The sequence below is a fragment of the Zosterops lateralis genome, assembly GCF_965231275.1.
Source record: "Zosterops lateralis genome assembly, chromosome: 21".
NCBI lineage: Eukaryota > Metazoa > Chordata > Aves > Passeriformes > Zosteropidae > Zosterops > Zosterops lateralis.
Window position 1 is genome coordinate 6,630,360 of NC_139781.1, and position 27,861 is coordinate 6,658,220.

The 27,861-nt window shown below is 48.6% G+C and overlaps 1 protein-coding gene across 1 annotated transcript in view; it reads right to left on the reverse strand.

Moving 5' to 3' along the window:
* The window catches only part of LOC310917706 (gamma-aminobutyric acid receptor subunit alpha-3-like), a gene marked incomplete at its 3' end in the record, with an annotated part of 55,736 nt that overhangs the window by 21,974 nt on the left and 5,901 nt on the right, over window positions 1–27,861 (reverse strand). Inside the window, exons 2-3 of the mRNA XM_083876200.1 lie at window positions 6,408–6,475; window positions 2,952–3,172 (exon numbers count right to left, since the gene is read on the reverse strand). Coding sequence (XP_083732326.1) covers window positions 2,952–3,172; window positions 6,408–6,410 — 224 coding nt within the window. The 5' untranslated portion in view covers window positions 6,411–6,475. The remainder of the gene's footprint in view (window positions 1–2,951; window positions 3,173–6,407; window positions 6,476–27,861) is intronic.

Genomic DNA, 27,861 nt, shown 5'->3' on the forward strand with positions numbered 1-27,861 from the left:
GGCATGGGGGAGGACAGCAAACACATCCCTTGGACAGAAAACAAGAGACTCCCTCCCTGGGAGGAGGTTTCAATGCAGTTAACAAGGCAGGGGGGTACCAGCATCCGGATCTGACAAAGGAATTGAGGTGGGAGTGCCTTGGAATGGCAAAGCCAGGGAGGATTTGGTGGCTGAGCCTGAGGCTTGGTCCTGGCCTTGCATCTTCCTTTCTGACACTCCACTCAAAAGACACCCTGAGCAGCACCAAGAAGAAGAAGGAGAATCATCAGATGCCCCAGGATAGACATCCCACCCTGGATATGTTTAACTGCAATCCCAGAGGAGTCCTGCTTTGCCCCAGCACACTGTGGTCATCTGGTCAGCCCTAACTAAACGATCAGCTCTGGAATGTGCTGTCTGGAGCCCCACCTGGGCTGGGCAAAGAAAAGATCTCTGTGCACAAGAGCTCCTGGTTCTGTGCAATTCAAAACAGGACAAAAGGTCTCATATCCACCCTCAGCCTCTGAGTGGTCTCTTCACCTCTGACAAAGCCTTAGAGATGTATTTAAGGGGGACAGGAGCACATGTAAGAGCAGGTCCTTTATCCCCCAATTCTTCAGCAGACAGCTAAACTGAAGGATGGCTTGAGTTTATTTTAAAAAATCCCAAGACTCTCTTTTCTTCCAGAAGCTCATTCCCAAGAGTCTCATGATGCTGCTGCCATCCTGGCACCTGCCCAGCCCTGAATGGAAAAATAAATCCAATACTTTCTTAGTCACACAAAACTTGCTGAAGCTAATGGCTGTTTGCTGAATAAAGAAGTAGTGAAATGATTTTAAAGCTCTGAAATTGAGTCTTTTTTTTTTTCCTGTCTTACGCCAGCAGCTTCTGTAATACTTTACAGTCAGACAATGGTACAAAGTGTGGGGAGGGTGAGTTGTCTACTTGCAGGTCAGAGAGCTGGGAGCAGAACAGAGCCCTTAAGTCAAGCTGGGCTTTTCCCTTCATTTACCCCATCTGCCTTAATGTGAGATCACTGATGTGTGGAGACCTAAACCCCCAGGGCACTGGCAGGATTAGCTCATATTTGAGAAGTGCTGCACAAAAGCAAGGCATTGTTTATCAATGTAGGCTGTAAAACTTGCTGACACCATGTAGATTCACAGCCAGTTTAACTATGAAGAGATGAAATCCTGCCTGGCCCTCAAAAACAGAGGTGAAAGTGCAGCATCTCAGCACACAGAATCCACAATGAAGCCTGTTATTAGTTAGGACTGGACTGGAGATAGAGACAGAGAAAATAATTTTTTTAGAACAAAGATTTACACCTTGCCAAAACCCACTCAATACCTTTCTTGTGCATTTATCAGCAGTTTGTTTATTTCATTTACAACCTATGGCTCCTACAACCCTGGCTTATCCAAATCACAGTTTTTAATTAGCTGTTTGTTGAGGGTTTTTTTTTCCCTAATGATGTGCATCGATCACATAGATTTGGATTTTTTTTTTTTTTAATTCCACAAAGTGGGAAAAAAACAACCCCATTGTTGTCACAAGCAAGCTCAGTTTCATTAGATGCGTGAAATGGTTCTGCTCTAACACGCTGAACAAATTTAGATCTGTTCTCAAGCTGCTGGAGAATAACAAATTCTCCCAGTCTAATGTTCCTACACCATCACTGCATACCTGATCCATACCCCATCACAGGTCAGGAAGAAAATAAAGCCAGGTGGCACATCAACCTCACAAACTATAGATCCCAATGCTCCTACCTCTGATAAAAGCAAAAAAATCAATGTGAACGATGAGGGGAAAATCTACCTGTAAAAAACATGCCAAGCTGAGGATCAGTGATGATGAAATAAAGAGAGCATGGACAGCAGCAGGGTAGAACTCAAGTCTACTAACAAGAGTTAGTAGAAGGGTGCTTGTTATGCACCCTGAGGAGACTTGGGAAAGATGTTCTTCTCAAAGAAGAACATCTTCTGTAAATAAACTTCCCATGGTAAATGAGACGTGCTGCTGGATGTCTGAGGGACAGAAAAGTCAGTCCCAGCTTCACACAGCTCCTTGCTTTGGGCAGGTTAAGGGTGAGGCAGCGGGGAAAGCCAACAGCATGCTGGGCTGTGCCAAGTGCAGCACAGCCAGGAGCTGGAGGGAAGCAATGACTGCCCTTTCCTCAGACACAGGGATAAATCAGGGGGTGGGAAGTTCAGCAGGAAGACAGAGCCACCAAAGCCAGGCTCCTCACTTTCTGCAGGGCAGGAGGATGAGATGGTGAAATAGAAATGGTTCAGTCTAGACACAAGGAAAACCTTGTTCACTCAGAGGATAAAAAATCATCGCAACAGGGATGCAGAAACATGATTCCATTTTGGGAGGCAAAGCCCTGGACAGCCTGGTGTGACTCCACTGTTGATTCTGCTTTGAGCCCTGGATGACCTCCAAGCTTCCTTCCAACCTGACTGAAGCACCTATGATTTGTACCAGTTTCACAACAGAGGACATGTCAAACCTAAGGGTAAGCAGGCCATCATTATTTGGTCAACAGACAGAATCATATTGATAGTTTTATCTGCATAACAGCTATCTTGGGGTTTTTTTTTTATTCTCTGTTCTAAAATTTCAGGCTGTGATGCTCTGGAGAAAACAGGTACAAGTACAGAGTGTGTTATTGGAAGACCAGTAACACCCAAGACTGCTCCCTGATTGATTCTGGCCAATAGATTATTTTCAAGTGATTTTATTCTCCAAACATATTTCTGCATAGAATCAAATTGCAGGAGCCCATTTGTCTGGCCACAGATCTGTTAGAGAGAGACAAGCTAGACAATAAAGCTGATTGAAAATCAGGAAAAACACAACTTCTACTTAGTGGTTTTCCAAGCCTTTGGGAATGTTGTGTCTTTGGGAATTCCCATGTTATGCACCCTGAGGTCCCTGAGATCCCCTGGAGGGAGAGCCAACCTCACCTCATGGTGTACAGGAGGGTCCCGTTGTCCACCAGGCGCAGCAGCTTGTTGGGGGTCGTCATGTTGTGGGCCACAGATTTCTTCCCGTTGTGGAAGAAGGTGTCAGGAGTCCAGATCTTACTGGCCAGCAGGTTGTTCAGGGGGAGGATCTTCATGGGACCATCAAACTTCAGCCTTTCATCTCTCCAGGACTGCCGGAAAAAGACGTCGATGGTGTATTCCTTTGGGGAGAGAGGAGAGAGACATAAGTTGTGTTTTACTCAGCTCAAGAGGGGGATCTTCAGCCATAGAGGAAACTGGGTTTTGGCCCACCTTGGGTGACACGGAGTGTGGTGTGGGATTAACAGCAGTGCAGGAGAGATGGGGTTCAGCACATTTTTGGATAACGACTTACCCGTGGTGTCAAAATGTGCCTGTCAGTGTTTCTGAGCACTGCAGAGAAGCTGCAGCACAGCCTACAGTGGCCAGAGCTGGGCCAGCCCTGCTGCACCACCACCTCTGTCCAGATGTTTTCAAGGGAGGAAGGCCATTATGTGCAGCTGCACGGGTATTTTAGAAGGCAAAAATAAAGATCCTGGAGATGGAATCTGGCCAGGATGCTGGTAATTTTATCCCTGCTCATAAAAACAAAGAAAAAAAAAAGAGGAAATAAACTCGCATGACATTGTCTTAATGTTATTTTGTTCCCTGCGCCACCTTTAGAAAATCATTGAATTGAAGATTTCACAGACTTGCATTACAAGATCCTGTGACTTTTTTCTGTCTTCTTTTTCTTGTTTTATTTCCCTTTTCTTCTTCTTTTTTTATTTTTTTTCCTTCTTTCTGCCAGCATAGAGACCCATTTCCTAGACCAAATTCCAGCTGGGGCAGTTAAAAGTCACCTCTTTGAAACCCTGCAGCCAAGGCCAGCTCCTCACTCAGTGAAAGATTAGGAAACCACTTTTAGAGACAGAGGGATCTTTGGAAAACCTGCCTGTCCCAACTATTCTGCCTTCTCCCAGTGGCTGCAGACTCGTAGTCTTTATTTATGCATTCCTGGAGGCTGCAGGACCAACTAAACTCATCATTGTGAGTGATTTCTTTCCTGCAGCACTTCTCAGCAGCGCTCACAAACTGCTGTGCATCACTTTCCTACAGGACAGAGAAATTCCTACAGGTTTTGCAGCAGATGGCAGCTGAGTGGAGGCATCTCAGTAAATAAATCCATCCCTGCTCCCTGACCATGGAGACACCCCTGCTCAAATATGAACCTTCTGGATCTTGGCTGGGGAAGGAAAGAGAAATTCTACATTCTCACAGACTCTGCCCTGTACAACGTGTTTTGCCCCTTCAGGAAGTGAAATCTCTAATTCATTATTTCTTGGGATAAACCCAAAGAAATGAGACTGTGTGCAGTCCCAGGAGGTTTGGGAAGAGTCCTTGTCAGGAGAAGAGCTCTCTCCTTCCCTGTTCCTATTTAAAAAGTGCCAAACAAAGAAGCAAAACAATTTTAATGACTTCCAAGGCCCTGCTTATCTTCTTTAATGCTTAGGAATCATTCCTGAAGAAAAGAGAAATCATGTTCAGACTCTTTTCCTCTTTTTTATACCACTTTCCATAAAAGCATTATTCCCAACTCACCCCTTCCAAAGGAGCACACTTAATTCTGCGTTATGCTTTTCTCTGCCTACAGAAGTGACTGAAAACATCGAGACTGACTCTGTCCTCAGAGAGAGAGGACACAAACCAAAAAAATTCCCTCTAATTTTTGTTTTCCTTCCCATAATTTCCCTGGGACTGAGGAGAAGTTGCAAGAGCTCGGTCCCAAAGACCGGGGTGCACGCCAGGTCTGATCAGGCTCTGCTCTCCAAACCCAAACAGAGATCATGAGTCCCTTGGAGCACCACAGTGAAAAAGGTCTCCACGTCCTCCTCCTCAACGCTTGGTGAGCAAGCTCTCCCCCACTCCTCATGGCAGCTTTACCTGCCTCTCTCTCTTTTCCACCACCACAATTCCAGGCTCTGCCTGCGCCGGGATGCGCCGGAGCCTGGCAGGGCAGCAAGGAGCGGCTGTGGGAGGGCTGGGAGAGCAGCACCAGGCAGATGCCCGCGGGGAAAGAGGGATTTCCCCGCTGCTGAGATGAAAGGAAGCCCCAGAGCAGGCTCTCCCCACGCTCGCCGAGGAGATGGGGTTTCTCTGCCTTGCTTTCGGCAGCAGAGCTAAAACACATTCGCCATGCGCTTGTAAAATACACGGAACGAAAGCACGCGGAGGGGAAATAATTTATTATTCCTTAACTGTCTTCCTAATTTTAAATTCATTTTGTCAAATCACATTGCGGAGAATACCTTCCTCTTTTCAATACCTCATATTTTTTTTCTTCACAGTTCATTATACACACTCCCTTAATCAAATATGCTCCACCTTGGAAGTAATTATCAGATACTCCCCAAGGGCTACGATTGCTGAATATATTATGGGTCTCTGCTGTGGTAGGAAAGCAGGGGAGAGAGAGGGAGAACTCAGATGAGGTTCATAATCTTGATTACACTGACATCAACTTAACTTCTTACCCTGGAGGGAGTGGTCTTCCCAAAGCAACACAGGTTTGAGTGATGGAGTGAGCAATTCCATGAAACACAGAGATTTTATTCTCCCCCAGCTCCTCTGCTCGCCAGCACAGCATTGCTGTGGGACAGCTGAAGAGATGTTCAGCTCAGAAAATTCAACCCATGCAGCTCTGGAGGGGCTGTGAAAGCCACAGGACACTGCTCCAGCCTGGCCTAGCCAGAGATAATCTGCTCCCTCCCCAAAACAGGCTCCTTCCATGGCATGGACTGTCCACCACTGGCCTGGGCTGTGCCAGCACCAGGTCACCTCAGGGGCTGGACATGCAGGAGGGGCTGGGTCCTGAATGCACAGCTGTCCTCCCTGGAAACTCCTGAGCAACCACCCACAGCCAACCCTTCCTTCTCTGGGTGCGTGTGGAATACGAGCTGCAAGAACTGCAGTTGAGAAACCTCACTATTAATTATGCTCCACAGTCCTCTTTTAATTAGAAGACAAACCGTTGTGGGAATACAAGCCTGAATTCAGACCTCAGGCCTTTTCATTAATAATTTTCCCTGAACATGTCAAAAGAGTGCAATCAGTCCATGATTTTTTTCTGTTTTCTCTTTTGCCTCCCTTCTGGCTCAGGCACTAAGGGTGGTTTGATGGGGAATCATCCTCTCTGACACTGCCACCAAACCAGAGCAGATTCTGGCATCCTCCCCTCTTCCCAAGGAGCACCTTCATTCCTCCAGCTATCAACTGGTTCCCAAAAACCCAAGAACACCTGGGAAACAACTCCTGTCTACCCCTGGACAGAGATACCACCAGCTCTTGTCTCTTAGGAAAATCCCATTTTTGCCCATATTGTCATGGGATGAGGGTGGGACATGAGGAGAAGCCACCCCTCCCTGTGAGATGACCTACCATGTCCGTGTCCGAGACGGGGCCGAAACTCGTCACGTAAATGTCTGTCTTGACTTCAGTTACACTGTCTGGGACAAAAAGAAAAAAAAAAAAAAAAAAAAAAAAAAAAAAAAAAAAAAAAAAAAAAAAGCAATTAGAGAGCTGAATTTCCTTGTGCAGGCAAAGGTTTGAGGTTTGTTATATGGTGTTTATTCCTGCTCTGCTGAACCCTCAGCACCGTGCTCTGTGCCCCAAACAACGGCTGATTTTATCACTCGTAATTGGGCACATTCATCTCCAGTGCAGCTCTGCTGCTTCCCACGCTTACACCGAGGACAAATCTGTCCCACACGGCCAGACAATGCATATTTACAGAATCTATGTGGCTGCATGATCCATTCCCTGGTACAGATCCACATGTTTTCAATACAGAGGTAAGCCCTGATGCTTTGAAACTCCTTTTTTAATCTGAAATCCCTTTTGTGTCTCCCAGCCAGATAAACAGCCTAGCAATGTTCTAGCAGTTTTTAGGGAAACCTGGGTTTGTTACAGCTCCAGGCTTATCTGTATGTAAAAAGAATCAATATTCTGATTGCCTTTTACTGCCATCGTGCTTGCTGTTCTCCTAAGTGCCTCGCTCTGGCAGAGCTGCTGCTCGCCCACATCACGTGCTGCCCCTGCATGCCGGGCTGAGATTCCCTCACCGAGGCTGAGCAGCAGCTCAGGCTTTGCCCCTGCAAAGCCACAGAGCCCCACTGCCTGCCCAGGTGCTAAAACCAGGGGCAATTTTAACCACAGATAACCTGGAGTGCTGAACGCAGCCACCAGCACGTGCACACAGAGCTCTCCTTGCTGACTTCCTTGGATTTTGGTCTCAATTTTTTATTTTTTTTTTTGTCAGTTTTCCTAATTGACATCTCTGCTGTCACCCCACTTTGCAAGGAAATCAGGGCATAGTCATCTCCCAGATTTACAGTCCTATGCTCTGCCCACTGGGCTGTGCTCAAGACATGATGGATGAGCTGCCTTGAGTTCAGCACTCGGTTCCCATAAATCCTCCCCACTTTAGGGATAGATCACGCTGTTGTGTGGCACCAGCTGACTCAGAGCTGCTCTCCTAATGAAAGAACCAATTTAAAGCTGCAAAGCAGAGCTCATGTTTTATGCACACTACCCAATTTTGGCCATGGCAGCAGCCTTGCAAGTAGCCTGGATGGCCCATTGTTTAATTTAGCTGTGGAAATCCTTCTATCCCCCGAGAGTTATTTCGCAGTACTATGAAGCTTAGGTTTGTGCTTCAAAGTTTTACATCCCAAAAATAAGATAATGCATCCTGGCAGGGTTTTCTCCTTAATGGCTAAAATATACGTATACATGTCTTTAGTTATTATGGCTGAGAAGCTTTTGATGCAGCCTGTGGCTGAGATCATTGTGCTATAGAAGTAACCCTTGATCTTGCCTTGATGCCATAAAAAGAAGGTTAAAGAGGAAATATGTCTGCGGTACACTTGCTGAAACACCCACAAAATGAGCCCCCTCTGTAAGGCTGAAACACTCTGGGTGTTCTCAGCCTCCCTCCAAACGAGTCCCCAGATGAGGCTCACAGCAGAGAACATTTAGTGATGCGAGGCTCTTTCCGCTACCCCATGCGGCGAGAGAAAGCTCATTATGTCTTGGAGAAAACACAGAACTCTCCCTCCTCTCCCCTCCCCTCTCCTTCCCTCCCTGGCATTGATTCTGCAGCAGGTCAGGAGCTGTGGCCACCCATGGCCAACAGACAGTCCCTGGGAGGTGCAGGATGAGCTGTTCCCTGCACCAGAGGGAACGGTCTGTGCTTTCCAGTGTGCTCTGCTGGGCCCAAGCACAGGGGAAGGGATTCAGGAAGAATCTTCCAGTCTTTCAGGAGAAGACAAAAGGGTAGAATTAGTTTTGGACACCTTTTGATATGATCCTGCAATTCTTAAATGAGCCTTAATGTCCTCATCATGGCTGTCACAGAGCTCCAGAGACCCCTTCCTGACCCTTCAATCTACTGGTAAATCCAATCAAAGATAATGGCATTAGGAAACTTCAATAATCTATTAATAACTTATTAATATTAATAACTAATTACGACCCATATCTGAAGAGAATCCCCCATTTCCAGACTGCAGATTTACACCCTGGCAAGGCCATGCAGCTCCCAGTGAAGGGACAAGCTGGGGCTTCACCACTGGCTCAGTGATGTCCCTCAGCACTGAGAAAAATGAGCTCCCTGCACCTCTCATGGCAAAAGCCAGACTGAACCCTCCCTGTTAATATGTGCTCCTAAGGGCAGGATTTGGCTGGGATCCGGAGGGATTTCTGAAATTAAATCATTGCTACGCAGGCAGGGATTTCAGCAGAGCTGGGAAATCCAGAGATAAGTGAAACACCAGCAGAACAGAGCAAGCTCCAACCTCAGAGATTCGCTTCCTTTGTGATCCCACAGCCCAAGAGCAGCTGCATTTCTCCCAGTTCTGTGACTGTGAGACCTCCAGCTGCAGAGAAATCAGGAGCAGCCCCAGCAGCCTGCCCTCTCCTTACCCTCACACTGATCCACCCAGAGCCTGAATGAGATGAAACTGCATCTGCTTTTTCAGCAAGAGAAAGCTGAGAGAAAAGCATCTCCTGCCTCTGCTTAGAGACGTGGCAGGGAAATTCCTTTTTTCTGCTCAAGCCATAGAAGTGCTCACACTGTAGCTTGGCTGTCTTGCCCAAAGATTTAACAATTAGGGACTATATAGGGGGTAGGCACTTTCCCTAGAACTGCTGCAGAACACAAAATGACATTTTTTCATTTCCTAGCAGCATCCTTCCCTGTAATTCATTTTTTTTTTACAGGCACGAGTTGAGCTTTCAAGGCTGCTGGGGTGGCAGGTGGATACTGCCAGTCCTGTTTATAACCAAGGAAACAAAAATGCAAAGGACTGGGTTCAGGTAGGGAGCTGGAGCAGAGCAAGGAGCAGAGAATAGGTCTAGCTGCCCTAAGGATTGGCACAACAGAGCCCTTGGTGGGCTGCTCAAGCCCTTCCTGCCCACCCTGCTGAGCTGCTGCACAGGAAAGCAAAAAAATACCCCGGAGCCAACACGAAACTGGAAGAGCAAGAGATTTTCAGGTTCAGTATTTGAACTGAATTTAGAGATCTAAGTGACATGCCATGTTCCCAAGTCATTTGTTTGAGGATGATTCCCTTGTCTGGGGGCTTTGTCCGTTTACAAGCTGAGCTTATTCCCAAGCTTCAGCACAACCACGTTCCTGAGAACAATCTGAAGCACGTGTGAGAGCAGAGGAAGGTGCTGCAGGTCAGGCAGGGCTGCCCCTTCCCCCTGGGGTACAGAGCCTGCTCTCTCTGCCTGCCAGGCTGTGCTCCCACCTGTAGAAACCCCCCAACCCCAGCTGGGCAGATCTGCAATGCAAATGGCAAACAAAACCACCCTTCCCACAGGGTTACCATGGCACTTCCTACACCTGCCTGCTCTTTCAAAGCAGCCCCTCTCCTCCAGGAATCTGCTCCCCCAGATGGGACTAGAGTCGTGTACACCACAATTCCCCCTCCCAGCCCTGTGGGGAGGGACAGGTCCAGCCCCCACAGCCCCACACCAGCAGGGTCTGTCACTCCCTGGGTGTGCACAAGGTGTGAACCAGCAGCAGCTGGCATTGAGATGCTTCAGGCTTTCCATTTCCCCATCTGAGCCCTCCTCATCTCCCTGGCCCTGGCCCAAGGCAGACACCCCCCTTTTCTCCTGCAATCCCCCCTTTAAGTGCTCGTGGCTCCCCGGGCCCGGGAGGAGATAGCTGTTATTTACAAAATGACTGAGTTCTATTTTTACTCGCTTCTTGGAAGCACCGGGAGCAGCGGCGGAGCTGGAACGCAAATTACAGCACCTCGCTGCCTCTCCCCTCCCCGGCTACAGAAACACCAGTGATCCTGGGTGGGGGCACGGGGGGCTGAACTGGGATAGTGCATGTGGAGCTGGGATAGTGTGCCTGGAACTGGGATAGTGAGCCTGGAGCCAGCCCAGATGGTGAGCCTTGTTATATATATATATATATATATATATATATACATATATATATATATAAAATAAAGTTGGCTTTTCGCAAGATGTGTGCTATATGATTAATAACGTTGTGGTAAGGATGTAGAATACAAGTTTTTTATTTCTGCTTTTAGAAAATTAGGCATAGTGGTAGTAGTTGATGTAGTCTGCTTAAACTGTCTGTTTGGTCGGGATAACACCCAGTGAACATGTAAAGCAGACCCTGCTATTGATACACCAACTATCAGCATCTCCCATCTGAAGAAAGCACAGACCAAGGCCCGAACTGGAGGTGACAATGAAGACACAGCCCAGAAACACACAGGCTCTAAAAAGGCAGACCCAAGGAGGGACCATGCAAAACAGTTCCTGGAATATGGAGACTAGTTTATGGAAAAATATGAATATTCACAAACTAATGCAATAGAAAGGGTATTTAGAAAGGGTATTCAACAAATGTCTCTGATATAGTGGGGTGTGGACTTGGCTGAATGCCAAGTCACCCGGCCTGGCCATACATTGCTTTTTTTCTCTCCTAATTATCTTAATTTTCTATTAAACATATTTCTTTAAAATTTACCAAAAAGTGAACCTCATTTTTACAGCCTGGAACTGGGATAGTGTGCCCGGAGCTAGCCCGGATGGTGAGCCTGGAACTGGGATAGTGAGCCTGGAACTGGGATAGTGTACATGGAACTGGGATAGTGTGCCTGGGACTGGGATAGTGTGCCTGGGACTGGGATAGTGAGCCTGGAACTGGGATAGTGTACATGGAACTGGGATAGTGAGCCTGGGACTGGGATAGTGTGCCTGGGACTGGGATAGTGAGCCTGCAGCCAGCGTGATGTGCCTGCAGCCGGGATGCTGTGCAGGCAGCCAGCATGGTGTGCCGGCAGCCGGGCGCTGGGGGCTCCCGAGTGATGCGCGCTGTGAGAAGCAGGGGCGAAGGCGCTGCGGCTCCGTGCAGGGGATTCCTGGATGCTGCGCTGACGTCAGGGAGGCTGCACAGCCCCGGCACGGAGGAGAGGGATGAGCCCGGGGATGGGGAGCTCCTCCAGGCAGCTCCGGGGCTGTGCTAAGGGAGCTCGGAGGTGACAAACCCGCCTGTGCTGGTGTTCCTGTGCGGGGTGGTGTGGCTGAGAATAGAAGGGTTCAGGATTTTCTGCGCCCAGGGGTACAAAGCCTCAATCCACTCCAAGTCAGCTCCTGGAGAGAAATGTTTCTGCCCTGGGCTCCAACGTTCCATCTCCAGCTGTGATCACAACCTAAGAAGGGCAGTAACAAACTGAGAGTGCCCCTTAACTCCCTCCTAGACAACCCCATTTATCCTCAGCTCAAGAATTTCTGAGGTGTCCCTATTCAGTGTCCCCTCAAACACACAAACCCCTTCGGGAAGGATCCCCAGCAGCCTGTGCTGAGAGCAGTGGCTCCATGAAGAAAGAGGATGCAGTGTTGCTCTCTTCCACATCACACAGCCCAAAGTGACACCAGGGTGGCACCCAAAGCCACCAGGGTGGTGTTTTCCAGCTAACTCAGCATCTCTGGGAGGGGAAACACAAGAAGGCAGCTGGTACTACCGACTCCCACCTCATACCTTCCCCCAACTCCTTGCCGTAGTAATTAAAAAGCAGCAGAAGGTAATTTTTGCAGCTGCACACAGAAGCTCTTTGTGTGTTTCATTCTTCGCCTTCTCAGCCTCCCACTGGGTGGGATTTAATTTTCCTTCCACTTTCAGCCTCTGGAACAAAAGAGGTTTCCATGATCTTTGCTACAAGCCCCACTGGAGCTGAGCTGAACCACAGCCCTGGGCAGCCCTCACCTTCAGAGGTGTCACCCTACAGAAACTCCACCCTCGGGTCTCTCCTCTCCCTCTGACAACTTGAGCCCCATCACACCACCTTTCCCAGTCCCTATCTGTGGTGTTCCAGGTGGGGGAAAGCCTTTTAACCCGTGGTGCTGCCTTGTTTGGGAAAGTGGGAGCTGGATGGTGTCTCCTTGCAGGGGGAGAGGCACTGAAGAAGGGAGGGACATCTCTGGGTGGTGGCACATGGCACCTTCTCTGTGACCTGGCACCTGGGAATGGGAGAGGACAGGGGTAGGTGCCCAAGAGGAGAGGGTGACCTCTCTCCACAACCTAAAGCTGCAGAAATTGAGACATCTACATAACCAAGCACACACCAGAAAGCCCTGATGTGCCCTTCACTGCTGCTCTCCTGCTGTGGGGGCAGTAAAACTCCCCCACATGCATCAGAGTTGCTTTTCTTGCAATTTTTTTTTTTTTTTTTTTTTTTTTTTTTTTTTTTTTTGCTGAGGGAGCTCAGAAATAGCAGCAGAGAAGGAAACATTTCAGTGAACATCACTGCAGTGCTGTTGGTGCCTCCTGGGCTTGTCCAGCCCAGCCAGGGGATAAAGCTGACTCCAAGGACATTGACAGAGTTCCTGCCACACAAAAGGCCACAAAGCAGCCTGAGCTATTGCTAATGTCACGACCACAAAGATCCCTACTGCACCTGGAGGGCTTCCACACCAGGTGTCCTGGGGGCAGAGGCTCTGCTGGGCTCAGGGCTCAGGAGGGAAAGGCTGGGGAACAGAGGTGGGAAAAAGCAATGAGAATCTCCTGGCATTGCCTCCAGTCTCTGGGAAAGGGAGAGCAGAGCTGGAGAGCAGAGATGCAGGCAGGTCTCGGCACAAGCTGGGTGTGATTTGAGGATCTCAGACAACACAGACAGAGGTCATGAGCAACCTCTTCAAACTCCCAGTCCCAAAGTAAAAATGCCTCTTTTCAAACATTGCTTGGCTGTTGCAGCACCCCAACAACCTTGAATATGAAATTACTTCCTCAGAAGTGAAAGCCAAGTGTCCTGTCACAGACATTCACCCCTGAGTCTGGCAGCTCAGCCCGGGCACCTTTCCCAAAAGTGGACAGCACTGTGAACGTGTTCTCCTGAGAAGAAGCAGCAAGAACATACACAGGATGTTTTGGTCCTGTCAGTGCCAAATGTCAGCCAGCAGGGCCAGGAGTGTCACCAGGGGGCTGGCAGGTGGCCCAGCCCTTCAGAGGCCAGACAGAGCTGACAGCAACTTCAGCTCCAAGTCCCTGAACTACCTGAAACACCCACACATCTCCAGGAAAACTTACTTGGGCAGAAACATCACAACACAGCCGAGACCCCACTGACCCCAGAGGTAATCCCACAGGTAATCCCACAGGTAGTTCTGCCCACCCAGATCTCACCAGCTCTGATGGCACCTGCCTCTCTCTAAAGGGCACAGATGAGGATGGGCAGGGTCCATGGGTGAAGGCTGGTGACCTGGGACAGTGTGGTTAAAGATGACAGGATGCTCATCTACTGCAAAGTAGGGTCAGCCAAGGACAGAGCACTGGGAAATCTGTACTCTGCAGAATAAACCACAGAGTAAGGAAAGGAACAATATAAATGTCTGAAACAAATGTCTTATCTCAGCAAAAGCAGGGGTGAGTAAGAGCCTGCAGGGGATTGCCAACAAGACCTTTGGGTTGGATCCTTATCTAGCTCTGCCATGTCATGAACAATTTGTCTCACACGGTTTTGCCCAGCTATTTGCTTGATTCCAGAGTAACTGGGTCTGTGTAACAGCTCTGACACCCTCAGTTATGCTTCCAGTGACTTCTGCAGGGTCATGATCAAAAGGGCATCACATTTAGATGGGGAACAAGGCTATCTGCTGCTTCCCCAATCCTGGGGTGCTGAGGGTTTTTTCCACCCACTGCTGCTGCTCCAATCCCCTGGCACTGCCAGCATTTGCTGTACAGCCAGTTCCCAAGTTGCTGCTCTGCGAGCCATGGTGATTAATTACTACCTTCTCTCTGGTGTGATGGCACATCAGTGTCTACAATTGCGTGTCCTCCAGCCAGACTGGAGAGAAATCATCCGATCTGTAAACACAGCTACGCGTGTGGTGTCACTTCCAGCTGTGCTGCTTTCCTTTCTCCCCTCAACCTGGATATTTCAGGGAGAACGAGGAGTTCAAAAGAATTCCAGGGGCTGTCTCAAGAGACAGCCAACAACGAAGCCGCTCACACGTGATGAGAGAGATCAGCGTGGTCTGCAATTACATGTGCTCAGTTCTTCAGCACAGATGAAGGGAGATGATGCCTGTCAAAGCCTCAGAAAGACAGCCTGCCCTGGCTCCCTCTGTGAGCAGGGTCACGGAGAGCTGAGGCAGGGAACAGATTTATTCCCTGTCTCACACCACATGCTGCAGATGCAGAGTTCTCACATGGCTGCAGCCAATGTCCTCTGCAGGAAGGAGCTGCAGGACCATGAAGTGACCCAGTTACCATTTGAGTGTGGCTTGTGTGGGATTTATGGCACACTCTCAGGCATAGACGGATGTCTAACTCCTGGGCTCAAGCTCCTTGGGTTGTGTAGGGAAGATCAGCTCGGTTTTTGGAAGAGAAATCCCTCAGGAGTCTGCAAATGTTTTGCACCTGTGCTCGTGGCTCTGACCCAGGACTGAGCTCTCTCTACACCTACACAACTCCATAACCAACAGAGCTGGGATCAGGGCACAACCATTGCTTAAAGCAGAGCACTCAGACACACTTTGTTCCTCAACACAGTGCTGAGAGGCACAGGGGGCATCTGCTGGTCCTGTTTGAGTGAGTAACTGCACTCCCTCCCCAGCACTTCCATGGGGTAACAGCACAGGCAGCCTGGTTTTCTGCTCTGACCTCACTGCACTGCCCCTTTGCCTCACCACACTCTGGGTAAGGGGACTCCAGGCATACCTGCCACGCTGGGTAAGTCCAGGTGCTGCTGCAGAAGGTGCTACAGGGATTTCACACCCTCCCATGCTGGTGAAAGGTGTTTTCTCACACTAGTCAAGAGTGTGGGGTGCAGGTGACAGCTCTATCCAGCAAAGCAGCCTAGAAGAGATGCTGCTGCACCAGCAGAGGAGCCAGCAAACCCTGCTTCCCACAGACCAGCTTTTCCTCCCTGTTTTTCTGGTGCCTAACACCAGTTGATCCCACCTAGTTACCTCTCTCAGCTTTGGGTCTTTTTCCACTCAGCTTCATAATTCCACAAATCTTGGAGGGACTCCAAATCTCGCAGTTATCTACCTTTTCTGTCAGGCTTTGCTCAGATCAGCCAGCAGGTTCTAAATCTTATGGAAGACAAAAGGCAGCAAGGTGGGTGTGATAAGCCTTACCACCATTAGAAGCCCTGGCTGAAAACCTACCACAAGGCTGCCCAGAATGTGATTTAATTTAGTTTGCCCCCCATTTATCCATCTTGTCACCACATGAGAATACACATCCAAGGGTTAGACTCAGGGTGTGGTGCAAGTTATTGACAAACACCCAGTCCAACAGGGACAGAAGAAGAAAGAGTCAGAAGCAGTGACTGCTGGAGGATGTGCAGCCATGGAGGCTTTATACACACCCCTCATTCTCACACATACAGACTACAAACAGAGCCTACAAATTAGCTGTGCTATTTTTGCCACAGACAGAACTAAGACAGAATGAACAAAGCTACTGTCGTTACTATTTTAAGGACTCAGGACACCCTCAGATGGCAGGAAGACAGAGGAGGAATATGTATGTATGAGCATGCTTTTAGAGGTTCTGCAGTGCTCCCAGGCCCTGTGGTAATGGAAGGGAGATGCTACACAAACATGTTCATTATATATTATAAATACAATGGGAAAATGTGTGAATATAAATTAGCATGCATAATTTACCATGCTCAGGATTAAAGGCTGGCCTTGATGGCTAAGCCAGAGGCACTTGGGAAAGGGAATCCCTGCTGGTCCCTGTGGACAGGGGAAGAGCAGTCAGGCAGCACTGTGGTGCCAGCTGGAACATCCAGCTGTGCCCTAAGGAAACCAAAGCCAGGAGAACTCTGATGCAGGAGCAGTAACATGAGGGCAAAATGCCAGTCTGCTGCCTCAGCACTGGGCAAACCCAGCCCATGTTACCTGCAAACCACCTGTGCTCTGTTTTGGGCCTGCCTTGATGACCTTGTTCAGTTAATTCTCCCTTCAGGGATCAGGGACAGTGCTCTTGCTGACCATGTCAAAGATCTTGGTGAACAGAACCCTCAGGGAAAGACTGCAGCAGGTTCAGAGCCTCAGTGCTGTGGCTGAGGTTGCAAACACAGGAGAGATGAGGCACCAAAACAAAGCATTGCCGTATCCCTCCACGCATGAACAAGCCAGCTGGGAAAACCACTTATTAGCCCAGGCTCATCCATAACCTACATGGATCCTGTGTGCCCCTGAAGCCTCTTCCTCAGGCAGACTGGCCCTGGCAGGTTTTTGCTTATTCTCTTCCCTAAAAACACTGAGCCTTTTGTTAACTCATTCTCAGCAAGTCTTTCTTTAACAGAAATCACCACTTCCCAACAGGCCACAGTTGCTTTGAGAGGAGTTGCAAAACCTTCAGATCAGTGCCAGTAACATCCTTGGTGTTTGTAAAGCAATTACTGAGCTCTGCAATTCATCAGGCAGATCCCCAGGAAAAAAAAGATAAGCTCGAAGGTGCAATACAAAACTGCTGTTGCCAACCTGATAATCATTGACAGGCAACAGAGAAAACAGCTGCAAGGATTGGAGAGCCAGGAAGCAAACAGAGGAATGCAAGAAAAATCAGAGGATCACTAAGGTTGGAAAAGACTTCTAAGATCAAGTCCAACCATCAACCTGGCACCACAACCATGTCCACCACTAAGCCATGTCCTCAAGTGCCACATCCACGTGCTTTTTGAACACTTCCAGCAATGGGGATTCCACCACTTCACTGGGCAGCCTGTTCTGGGCTTTGCCAACCCTTTAGGAAAAGAACTTTTCCCTAATACCCAACCTGAACCTCCTTTGACTCAACATGAGGGAATCTCCTCTCATCCTGTCCCTGGTTGCCTGGGAGATGAGACTGATGCCCACCTGCTGTCCCCTCCTGTCAGGGAGTTGTAGAGAGCAATAAGGTCCCCCCTGAGCCTCTTTTTCTCCAGGCTGAGCCCCCTCAGCCACTCCTGGTGCTCCAGACCCTTCCCTGGACATGATCCAGCCCCTCAATCTCCCTCTGATCATGAGGAGCCCCAAACCAAACAGTTTCACTCAAACCAAACTAGACACACACTGCATTAAATTTATGGCATTGCAGAAGGAGAAGGAAAAAAAAAATGAGATGTCTCAGTGAAGTGCATGAAGTTTTCAGGCTGAGCTCTGAGCTCCAGCCCCACCACTGCTGCCCTGCCCCGTGGCTCTGCACAGGCATTGAAGGCAGCTCTGCTGTGCCTCAGTTTCCCCATCTGCCTTTCAGCCTCACTGCTGCCTGCCCGTGCCTCTGGCTGTGCCTCATTCCAGGTTGCTCTGCAGGCTGAGGGTTGCCAGGACACATGATGAGCTGTAGTGGGCAAAAAAAGTGGAAATAAAAAAACCAGAAAGAGAAAGTGACTCCTGGGGGTTGCTGCACAGCTCAGAGGAAGGGCCCATTTAATTTTCAAGCCTGTCCCCCGAGGCCAATGCCAGGTACTGAGACAAGATACAAGAGTACCATAGCAGGGAGCAAAGCTGTAATTTGCACTCTGGTTCCCTTATCCATTAGCTCCTGGCTGGCATTTCCTTCAGCAGAGAACTCAATCAGCTCCTCAGACACTGTGCCTCTGGTGATGCCACTGGCATCCTCCACCTCCCCTCCCAGGGCACTGCAGACAAATGTTTTCCTTTCTTTCTGCACCCCAACGTGGTGTCTGTGCTGAGCTGTCTGTCTCCTGTCATGCACGGGTCACTGGGCTGCATGGCCAGTGCTTATTTATTTCAGCAATGCCAATACAGTGTGCAAATAAACTTATTTAATTCGCACTGCCCTGCACTGGGCAATTTAGCATTTCCCCTGGGCTCACCCTGTGCCACCTCTGCCACACACTGAGAAAGGCACTGGGAAGGAAAGAAAAAGGAAATGCACTGGAAAACAAAGGAAAGAAAGAATTACACTGACTGCCAGGTGCAAAACACTCCTCCTGGCTTGCATGGAAAAACAGTCTCCAAAGCACAAGATAAACCCCCAAACACTCACTGTGCTGCTGCAGGACATCCCCTCTCACCTGCCTTCCCCTGCTTCCCAGGAAAATCCCCGGCTGCCAAATGGGGCCAGCAAACTCTGGCAGCAGTGGATTCACACCCACGTGGCAAGATGGGCTTAGTTGTGCATTCAGGCTGTTGTTTTATCCCCAGGTGAGCAAAACAATTTCAGAGGAAATTCCATTTTGGCTCTAAATCTTCCCCCCCCCTCAGCAGTGTTCAGACACCAATGTTGCCTGTCCCAAGGACAGGAAGGCTTTTTTTTATTTTTTTTTTTATTTTTTTTTTTTTTTTTACCACAGTTACTCAGAAAAATTCAGCAACTGATATGGAATTGTCAGTCCTGCCCACTACATGAATTATGATGTGCTGCATGCTACTCTGATACTCCCATCAGAGACAGGCAGAGGGCAGATGCCTCTAGATGTATGTAATTTTTAATTTCCTTTGCTGGGGAAAATGTTTTCTTGTTTTAGTGATGTATGTTCAAAGCGTTCCAGTTCCCATGGCAACTCTCTGCTTCCACTGGAGATGTCATTTTTCATGCCATCCCTTCAGAATTCGACATCTCCTCGCAGAAGTTTTGAAGAAATGTCTCTCTTAAATATATATTTATTAGAGACAGTGCCCGAGAGTGTGTTTTATTGACACGTTTCTTAGGTGACTCAGCCTACAGAGGAGAGAGCTGTCTCCAGAAATATGCTGCCTGCCAATCTGCCTTTCCTCAGCTTCTGTTTTCAACCACAACTCTCCCTCTCTTTTTCTGCCATGCAGTTATTTGCCAGCACCTGCTCTCTTTAATTATTTTTTTAAATTCCTTTCTGTTCCCATCACTCTTGTCCATGCCCAGCATCTGCTCCCTCCCTTTTTTTTTTCTTTAATTCCTTTCTGTTCCCATCACTCTTGTCCATGCCCAGCTCACCAGCAAAGCAAGAAGAGCAGGGAAGTGCCCAAACTGTCTGTGCCCATTCCCTGCTGCACATTTGCACATAGAGAAAATCCCAAAGTATTGCAATACAGAGTCTGCAGGAGCCTCTCCATGCTGGAGGTGCAGCAGCAGGAGCACCTGGAGCTCCCTGCCCCTGGATTCTCTCCCTGTGCCATCTGGCTGGAGCTCCTTGGGTGTCCTGTGCTCCTTGGGAAGGCCTGAGGGCATCCAAGTGCTCATCCTGCTCCCCAGTCCATGCTCCCCTGGGCATGGGGCTGCCATCCTGCCTGGGGGAAGGGTTGGTGCCCCAGGTGTTGTTTATCTGGTGCCACTGGGGCAGCAGTTTCAGTGGCTGGTGGTGCTGTGGTGCCTCTGTGTGCCCCACAGGTGTGGGCTGAGGGATGCCGAATGGAGCCACCTCCCTGCCTAACCCCAGCCTTCCCTGCCCCACCAGGGCACGCTGCCTGCCCCTGACCATCACCCCCCAAACCCCTGCACCCCTGGCTCTGCAAAGCCCTGCAGAGAACGGGAGATGCCACATCCCTCCCACAGCAGATTCTTCACAAGACCCAACAGAGAGTTTCTATTCCAGGCTGCCAGGAGCCCCCAGCTCTGCTGCCCTCCAGCATAGAGGAACCCCCAGACCCTACAGAGCTGCTCAGGTCCCCCCACTGAGCAAGATCCCATCCCAGGAACCCTCACTTGTCCCACAACCAGCATCTCCTGGCAGCTCCTCGCAAAGAGGCGGTAGCAGCGCCGCGAGGATCCCGGCGGGAACCCGCGCTGGAGATCCTTAATAGAGCTGTAACGTTACAGCTCCAAATTGCCTTCCTCCAGGAGACAAATCCGAGCGAGGAAATTGGTAGGAGCTGAGCAGATCTGGAGGCTGATGGAGCTAATCCCAGGCATGTTTAAATGCAAAGGCCCAGGGAGCCTCAGTCAAACCCGAGGTGAGCGCCGGAGCTCGCGGCTGGGTTTAATTCTCAGGTGCAGCCAACTCCGAGGGTGGGAAAAACAGGGAAAATCAGAGCACTGGGAGCAAACAGAACACGCCAGCTTCAAGGTCAGGACCTCAGCCAAACCACTCACCAGCCAAACAGCAGCTCCTGTTCGCCCCATTTTAGAAATCACATGGATAAATATCGCTGTGGTCCCTTGGACGAGTTTAGAAATATTTTCTTAGCCTGGCCTCGAGCAGGGACACACAGGCTCAGGGGACAGTTCTTGCTGACTCCAGACTTCACATTAATTGTCCCGTCCCACCAGCCATTAATCAAACGTCTTCCACTTGCATTTTTATTGAAAATCAATTTAATAAAGTAGGTGGGAGTCCGCACGCTTCCATAACATCAGATAAATATTCATGGGCGCTTACACTGCTTTAGCTAAATGAGTTTTTTAAATTTAACTGGTGCAATTTCCTTGTTCCTTAATATATGTCTTGGCTTGTCCTTGTTCAGGAACAGAGATGAGGTGGAACTGGCTCACTCACAGGCACACCAAGGGAAAACTCCTCTGCTCTGGAGGCAGCACCTTTGGGCAAGGATTATGTCACCAGTAATTGGAAATACCAGTGCTGGGGTCAGTGCCACCCGGAGCAAATCCCCAGAGCTGAGGTGGCATTCCAAAGGGCCACTTGGAGCTGAAAACTCATTTTCCACCGCGGAGAGCATGGCCCCCATTCTTACCTCAGCAGGTGTACCCTTTGATTTCCACTTTTCCCTGCCTGTTTAAGCAGCCATTGTGCTCCAGCAGCCAAAGCTAATGAAAATCCTTGGAAAACACACCCCCCTGATGCTTACTGAAGGAGGTTAAAAGGCTTCCAGCTACCAAAACACACCAGGCACCAGGGAAAGAACAGAAACACGCCCACTCAGGACGTGAGAGTCCTTGGAAAAGGGATGAGCACCACGATCAGCACCACGGAGACCATCTCCACCTGCAGCCCTGGGGAGGGCAGGTTAACCCCAAGCAAGGCTCCCTGCTGCAGCCCTCCTTCCCAAAGGCAGTTGTCAGAGCCAGATGGAGGCAAGGCAAAGCCTGACACATTGATCAAATTTAGGAGACAGGCAGGACTCAGGCAGTCCCTATCAGTGAGAGGTTTTTACAGCGTTCTAACAGCTCTTTGTTAACTGGAGCACTGAGGAGCTGCAGCTCCCAAAAAGCAGCAATGCAGGGCAATTCAGCCACCGCCAGGATTCTCGTCATGTTATCCCGGTGATACCCTTCTCCTGAAAGGCAGTGCTTTGGAAATCCAGCACACCATCACTTTGCTTTTGTTATTAACGCAAACTGACTTGTTTTCATCCTCACAGCCCCGACCTAATTCCCCGTGCACACGCTCCCTACAGCGGCTCAGAGCCCCGGACAGGATTTGCTTTCTTTGTGCTTTGGTGACATGAAGGTTGTGACTGGCCCTGCAGACAGGCACAGAGAGCCTGAGCCCGGGGACAGGGCATGGAGAGCCCTCCCTGCCCCGCGGGTCACATTTCCAGAGTGTGGGTGCTGTGAAGACAAATGGGATCCATGAGGTGCCACCATCGTCATTTTCGTCTCGGGTTGGTTTCCTCACCCGAGATTCAGGTTGTTTAAAGTCCTTGCCCCTCTAAAAGCCCCGAGTTGTGTTGGTACAAAGAAGTGGAGTCTTCAAGGCCTTGTTTTCTGGTTTCTTGTGATGTTTATTATTTGATATCTTAGAATTTTCTCCACTCCCAGCCAAGGTCTGGACAGCAGCTGGGACATGAGGGGATGCCCCCCGATGGGGGTCACCTCACATTTATACAGATAATTATGTGTCGGTTATTTACAATTTCATACCAATGCCCAGGGCTCACACTAAAAGGGTCACTTCTGCTCTGACCCAACCCACTCTCACTGCCTTGTGTCATCACCACCTCAAAAGAGGGAGGACAAGGAAGAAGGAGAAGAACACGAGGTACCACCCAAATTCCATCATCCTGTCCCCCATTTACCTCTATTCTATGAACCCTAAAACTACTGAATTTTGTATGTTCTACTGTGCTAAACTACTATTTTCACTTCCTGGTGATTTGCAATTCCTCTCCTTGTGCTGGAAGTTTTTCCCGTGGGCTGAGATCAAACTCAGTGTTTTCCTGGGCTGTGCCAAGGTCTCCAACCCCCCTCGACCGGCTCCACACCCCCTGCCCAGGGCTCAAATTCCCTTTCCCGGGTCCCAGCTCATCCAAAGGGATGTCCTGGACTCCAACATTTTCCCTTCATCCCCAGCAGCTGCAGAGGCAGCAGAGGTGGGCAATCCTCACTTTGTGATGTCACCAGAGCCTCTTGTGGCTCAGTTCCTCCCAAAACACAGCAGGGCCAGTTCTCCTGCGAGCCTCCCAGAGCACTGATTTCCCTGAATTTCCCTGCTATTAAGGGAGAGATCAGGCTCGCTGGAGACAAACTGCCTGTCAGCAAACAGCACTAAATACAGGGTATCATACTCCACAGATGGTGGCATGCTTTTAGTGTTTTCTCTCTTGGATGCAGGTCACACTGCTAATGTCATCTCCAAACACCGAAATCCTACATGTGGAAAGGTAAAGCTTAATTGCCTTGAACAGCAACTCTTGTATTGACTCCAACATAAGGCCCATAAATATTAATACAGCTATATTTAGCCCCTTTCAATTATACATACAAAATTGAACATCTTTCTGGGAACAAATCAGTCCGGATAGGGCTTGGATTTCTTTCTTTTTTCCCTTTTTAATACGTTCTGCATCAAAATAATAATAATAATTCCAATAGAGACAAAGCCTTAAAAAAACCCGAAAACAACAAAACCAGCGGATGGAGGCAAAGTCTTAAAGATATTTTTCTGGCTCAACCAACTCACAGAGCAGGTGTTCAGAGGCACTTGCACACTCCTAACCCCAGCCCTGCTCTACTTGGTTCCCATTTATTTGTTGACTCAGTCCCTTTGCTGGAGAGCAGCAAATTGGCCCCACTGAAGGTTTGTCCCCTCAGAGGGACACACAAAGGAACTGCTGGGACAGGGATGCTCCAGGCAGGTCCCATCCCACCATGGCCATGCCCACACAAAGCCTTCTGCAGTTAAAGACCTCCTTTGTATAAAAATCACATCCACTTTACTGATTTGCAAATTAATTATACATCGCTTCCCTTGCCAAAGTGGACTTAATGGTATTGACGTTACATGACAAAGAGGAGCCATCAGAAAGCTCCTCTCATAAATGATGGCTAGATTGATCAGGGAAGAAGAAAGGAGATTTCATGCTTTTGTTCTTTAACCCTTCCTCATGAAAGCAGACAAGGGCCTTTTCTAGGAAAAGGTGTTTTTAAATTCTCAGGCGAGACCAGGTGCGTCTCTCCAAAGGGAAGAGCTCTCGTCTTTCATGCACAAAAGCCTGCAGTTCAATTTCCACACAGACCCTTCACAGAAAACACAACTTGGGGGAAAAATAAAACCAGAGTTTGCACCTTCATTTTTTGCAGGACTGAGGCCACAGCTGGCTAAAGTGACATCCATATGATGAGATAAGGACTCAGATGAGTAAGTATGAATGCGGGACAGCAAAAAACTCTGATCTGGCCTGTATGGACACAAAACTTCCTCAACAAGAGCTCCAAAGGATGCAGCAAGCCCTGTGCAGAGCTTCTGGCACTGTCCACAGCCCATGGCTGTGCTTTGGGGGGTTTGTTATGGTCCTCAGAGCCTTTCCCCAGCAAAGTTTCTGGTATCACAACTGATCCTCCCAAACCAGAGCTGTCTGAAATGGCTTTTGCCGCGTCAAAACAGCATCTTGGCCTTTCAGACACAATTTATTTCTCTCCAGTCATGAGTCGTTCCATCCACTGACTCAGCCTGAACTTTGTCATCAATAGGATTTTCCAGTAGGTTGGAAGAGGGGGGAAAAAAAAAATCGTATGCTTCTTCTATGCCTGTTGTTCTCAAGACTTTGGTTGGAATTATATCCTTCCAGAAGGTAAAGAGAACGGGGTGTCCTTTCCTCACAATGCAAATTGCAGATTAAAATCCCTCTCTAGGCTATACTCTGTGCCTATAATTGTCAGTACTCCACAAGCATTCTTTTTTTTTTTTTTTTTCCTTAATAAACATTAGCTGCACATCCTTCAGAGGCACATTTTTGAAGTTAAGTTACGAGTTAGTAGACAAAGAAATATTACAGGAAATTCCTGCCCCACCAGGTGAGAGTTTTGGCACTTAATGCAACAGGGTATTTCCCTCTGACTTTTAATAGTCTTTGCTTAAGAGACCTTGCACAGTTTATCTCCACAGTCTTGCAGCACTCCCCAAAGCCTCGTGCATCTTTCACCCTCACAAACGCTCCAGTATTTTTATTTAATCAAACAATAACCTTTAAATGAATGGAAGGGCATTAAGGAGCTAACAGGTCTGAATCAGCAGCATTAATCCCCCCTCCACAGGGGGCTCAGAGAGATGTGATTTGATTGCTTCTTCCAGATGGATCAGGGCTGAAATTCACCACCAACACGATCAATGACTTTGCCTCATCAGACATAAACAATACCTCTAGATTACTACATGAACTGCTGCAAACATTTTATCCTCTAGCTCAACAAATAAAATAGATGCTGTTTCCTCAGGATTTGACCAGTTGTTTCACCACCAGCTTCCCAGAACAAACCAATTAAAGTTGTTTTTAAACTCTGTAACATCCAATAAAAAAATCTTATTTCTCAATCCATATCAAAGCCACATTATAAATCCTTTACATGGGAAGTGAACGAATGGAAATTCTAATAAAGGAGAAGCTGCCATAGTCCAACAGATCAATAAAGACATCCTCACAAGCAGTTTATAGCCATCTATAACATCATCTACTAATGTTCTTAAACCCATCTAACACATGTTCAACACGCTGAAACATCAGCTCTCGCCTTCCAGAGTCATTACAAACAAACACCATCATCCCATCTCTGACACATCCACAGCTCCCCCTCGGGCAGGGATTAGCTGCCCAGCCTTCACACTGCTCCACTGCAGGTGTCTGAGCCAACCCTGGAGCTCTGAGATGTTACTCCAGTACATATTTACTGGGGCAAAAAAATCCCCTCCAGATGGCTTCCCTTTCCTAGAAAAAAATTTCTTGCCCCTTGGGGAAAATCTCCTTGCCTCCACATGTGGGTGCAAGGCAGGGTCAGCAGCTCCTCGCTGGGAAGACGCAGACAGGGAAGGCACCAGCTAAGAAAAGGCGTCCACAGGAGCAGGAGAAACACCTTGTCCTTCTCACAGATCACAACCCCACAGCCTGGGGGTTTGGCTGGGCTGCTCTGGAGAGCCCAGGAGTGTGCACAGCAAGGACAGCTGGTGTGTCCTTGGACTTTGTGTGGACTTTGGCCACACTCACTGCCCCTTCAGAGGGTCAATGGGCACAGACACGGCTGTAGTAAAGCATCCCTCACCCCTGAGTGGGCATCTCTGTACAAGGAAAGAGTTTCAGTTTACCTTTAGACATTTTAGGAAGTTTAGCTGGAAAGTTCCGTGCCCTTCTCATTGTAACCGGCTCAGTGCCAAGAGAGAAGAACCTGCTGGACCTTGTCATTGTTCTTCAAACCCTGCACCTCTCCCTGTTGGCAGCAAACCAAATTGTCCCTCCTAAAACATTCAGTATTTAGGAAGGAGCACAAAGGAACTAAGAGGATTTTTAGAGTGTTTCTAGCAGAGGTTTTCTCAGACACCTGTGCACGGCTTTTCTTTTGTTTTCTGTAACGTTTGTTATTTTTCATTCATTAAACCTTTTACTTTACAAAACACCTCTGAAGAGCAGTCTCCCTGAAATTATTTTAAGCCAATCTGCAGGGGCTGGACCTTAGATATTGATACATTTACACCTGATTCATCACACTCTGGCCATGTATTAAACTATCACCCACCGTGGTGACCCACTCCCAGCTCTGCAGTGACACTGCCACATCCCCGCAAAACCCCCAGTGCTGCCCCAAAACCCCCATGCTGCCCCAAAACCCCCAGTGCTGCCCCAAAACCCCCATGCTGCCCCAAAACCAGGTGTTTCACACCAAAAAGCAACCCCACCTCCTTTACACAGCGGGTTGCCTACCTCTCCCGAGTGCCTGTGACATCCCTGAAGCTTTGATAGAGCCTCGTTGCCCTCAGCACGCTCATAACTTATTTAAGAGAAGACTTTCCACCCTTAGGCACAGCTGTCAGGGCCGTGCTCCTCGCCTGCCTCCTGATGTGTGCGAGGCTTTTCACACAGAGCCCTGCACCAGGGGCTTTAAACAGCAGCACCACTGGGAATTCTGCGCCAGGGAGGAGAGCACCAGGGCTCTGCAAATCCACAAATCTCCAAATAAGCTGCCTTTGGAGAGCTGCCCCCAACAGGGAGACAACCTTTCTTTAATTTGTTCACAGATCTTTGACTTTAGAAGTTTGACGAGACGGAGCGGGGGGTCCCCCGTTGCCCAGAAAGGTAAACAGAAGGAAATGCTCTTCCAGGCAATGCCTCAGCTTCAGATTAAAACTCATCAAGGAAGCTCAGGCAAAGACAAAAAAAATCTGAGATAAGACATGGATTTTGTTTTTCTTTCTTTTTTTCCTTTTTTTTTTTTTTTTTCCCTAAGAAAGGATCAAATTCCTCCCTGGTGTAATCAATGCAGAGCATGAAGTCAGATCAGAGGGAAGAGATGAGAAGTTGGGAGAAGTGGAACATTAATACAGAAAAACAGATTAAACACGCACCTGAAACCCTAGAAATTGTAATAAATCGCAGAGGACAGCTCTGTTTGTCATCTCATGTTTCTGTCACACAAACAGTAGGTCTGGATAATGTTTATGAGGCAGCTTCACCCCACACAGGTGAAAAACCTATCCACAGGTGAAAAGGACAAATTCAACATTTCATCCAGATCTTAGGAAATAAAAGTTCCATAAACTTCAATCTAGAAAATTTAACCATTTTTACCACTGTTGTCGGTTAATTTCACTGCAAACAGATTTATTCTTGCATCCTGCCAGGCAGATAAGGCCCTGCTGTTTGCTTTTGGAGAGCACTGTGCTTCCAAGAGAAGGCAGCTCTGTAATTTAATTATTCTGGCTATTTCAGCCCCTCTGCCTTAATGCTTAATGACAAGCCCTCACCTGCAGGAGGTCAGGCCAAAATCACTGATGCACTGAGGTGTGGCACACCAAACATCTCCCTGGAATGTCTCAGCCTAAAGGGAGCCACTCTGAACCCAAATCCAAAACCTCTTGGCCATCAGCACCTGAGTTAGTGAGATACAGGTGGCCAGGCAGGGATACAGATGTTCCTCAGGAGCCATCCTGCCAAACTGCACCATCATTAGAAGAACAGGGAGAAACATTGCACCGCAGAAAGAGGAAACCAGAGAAACTCCGACTGAGGGGCACTTTGCTGACAAAATAACCGCGGA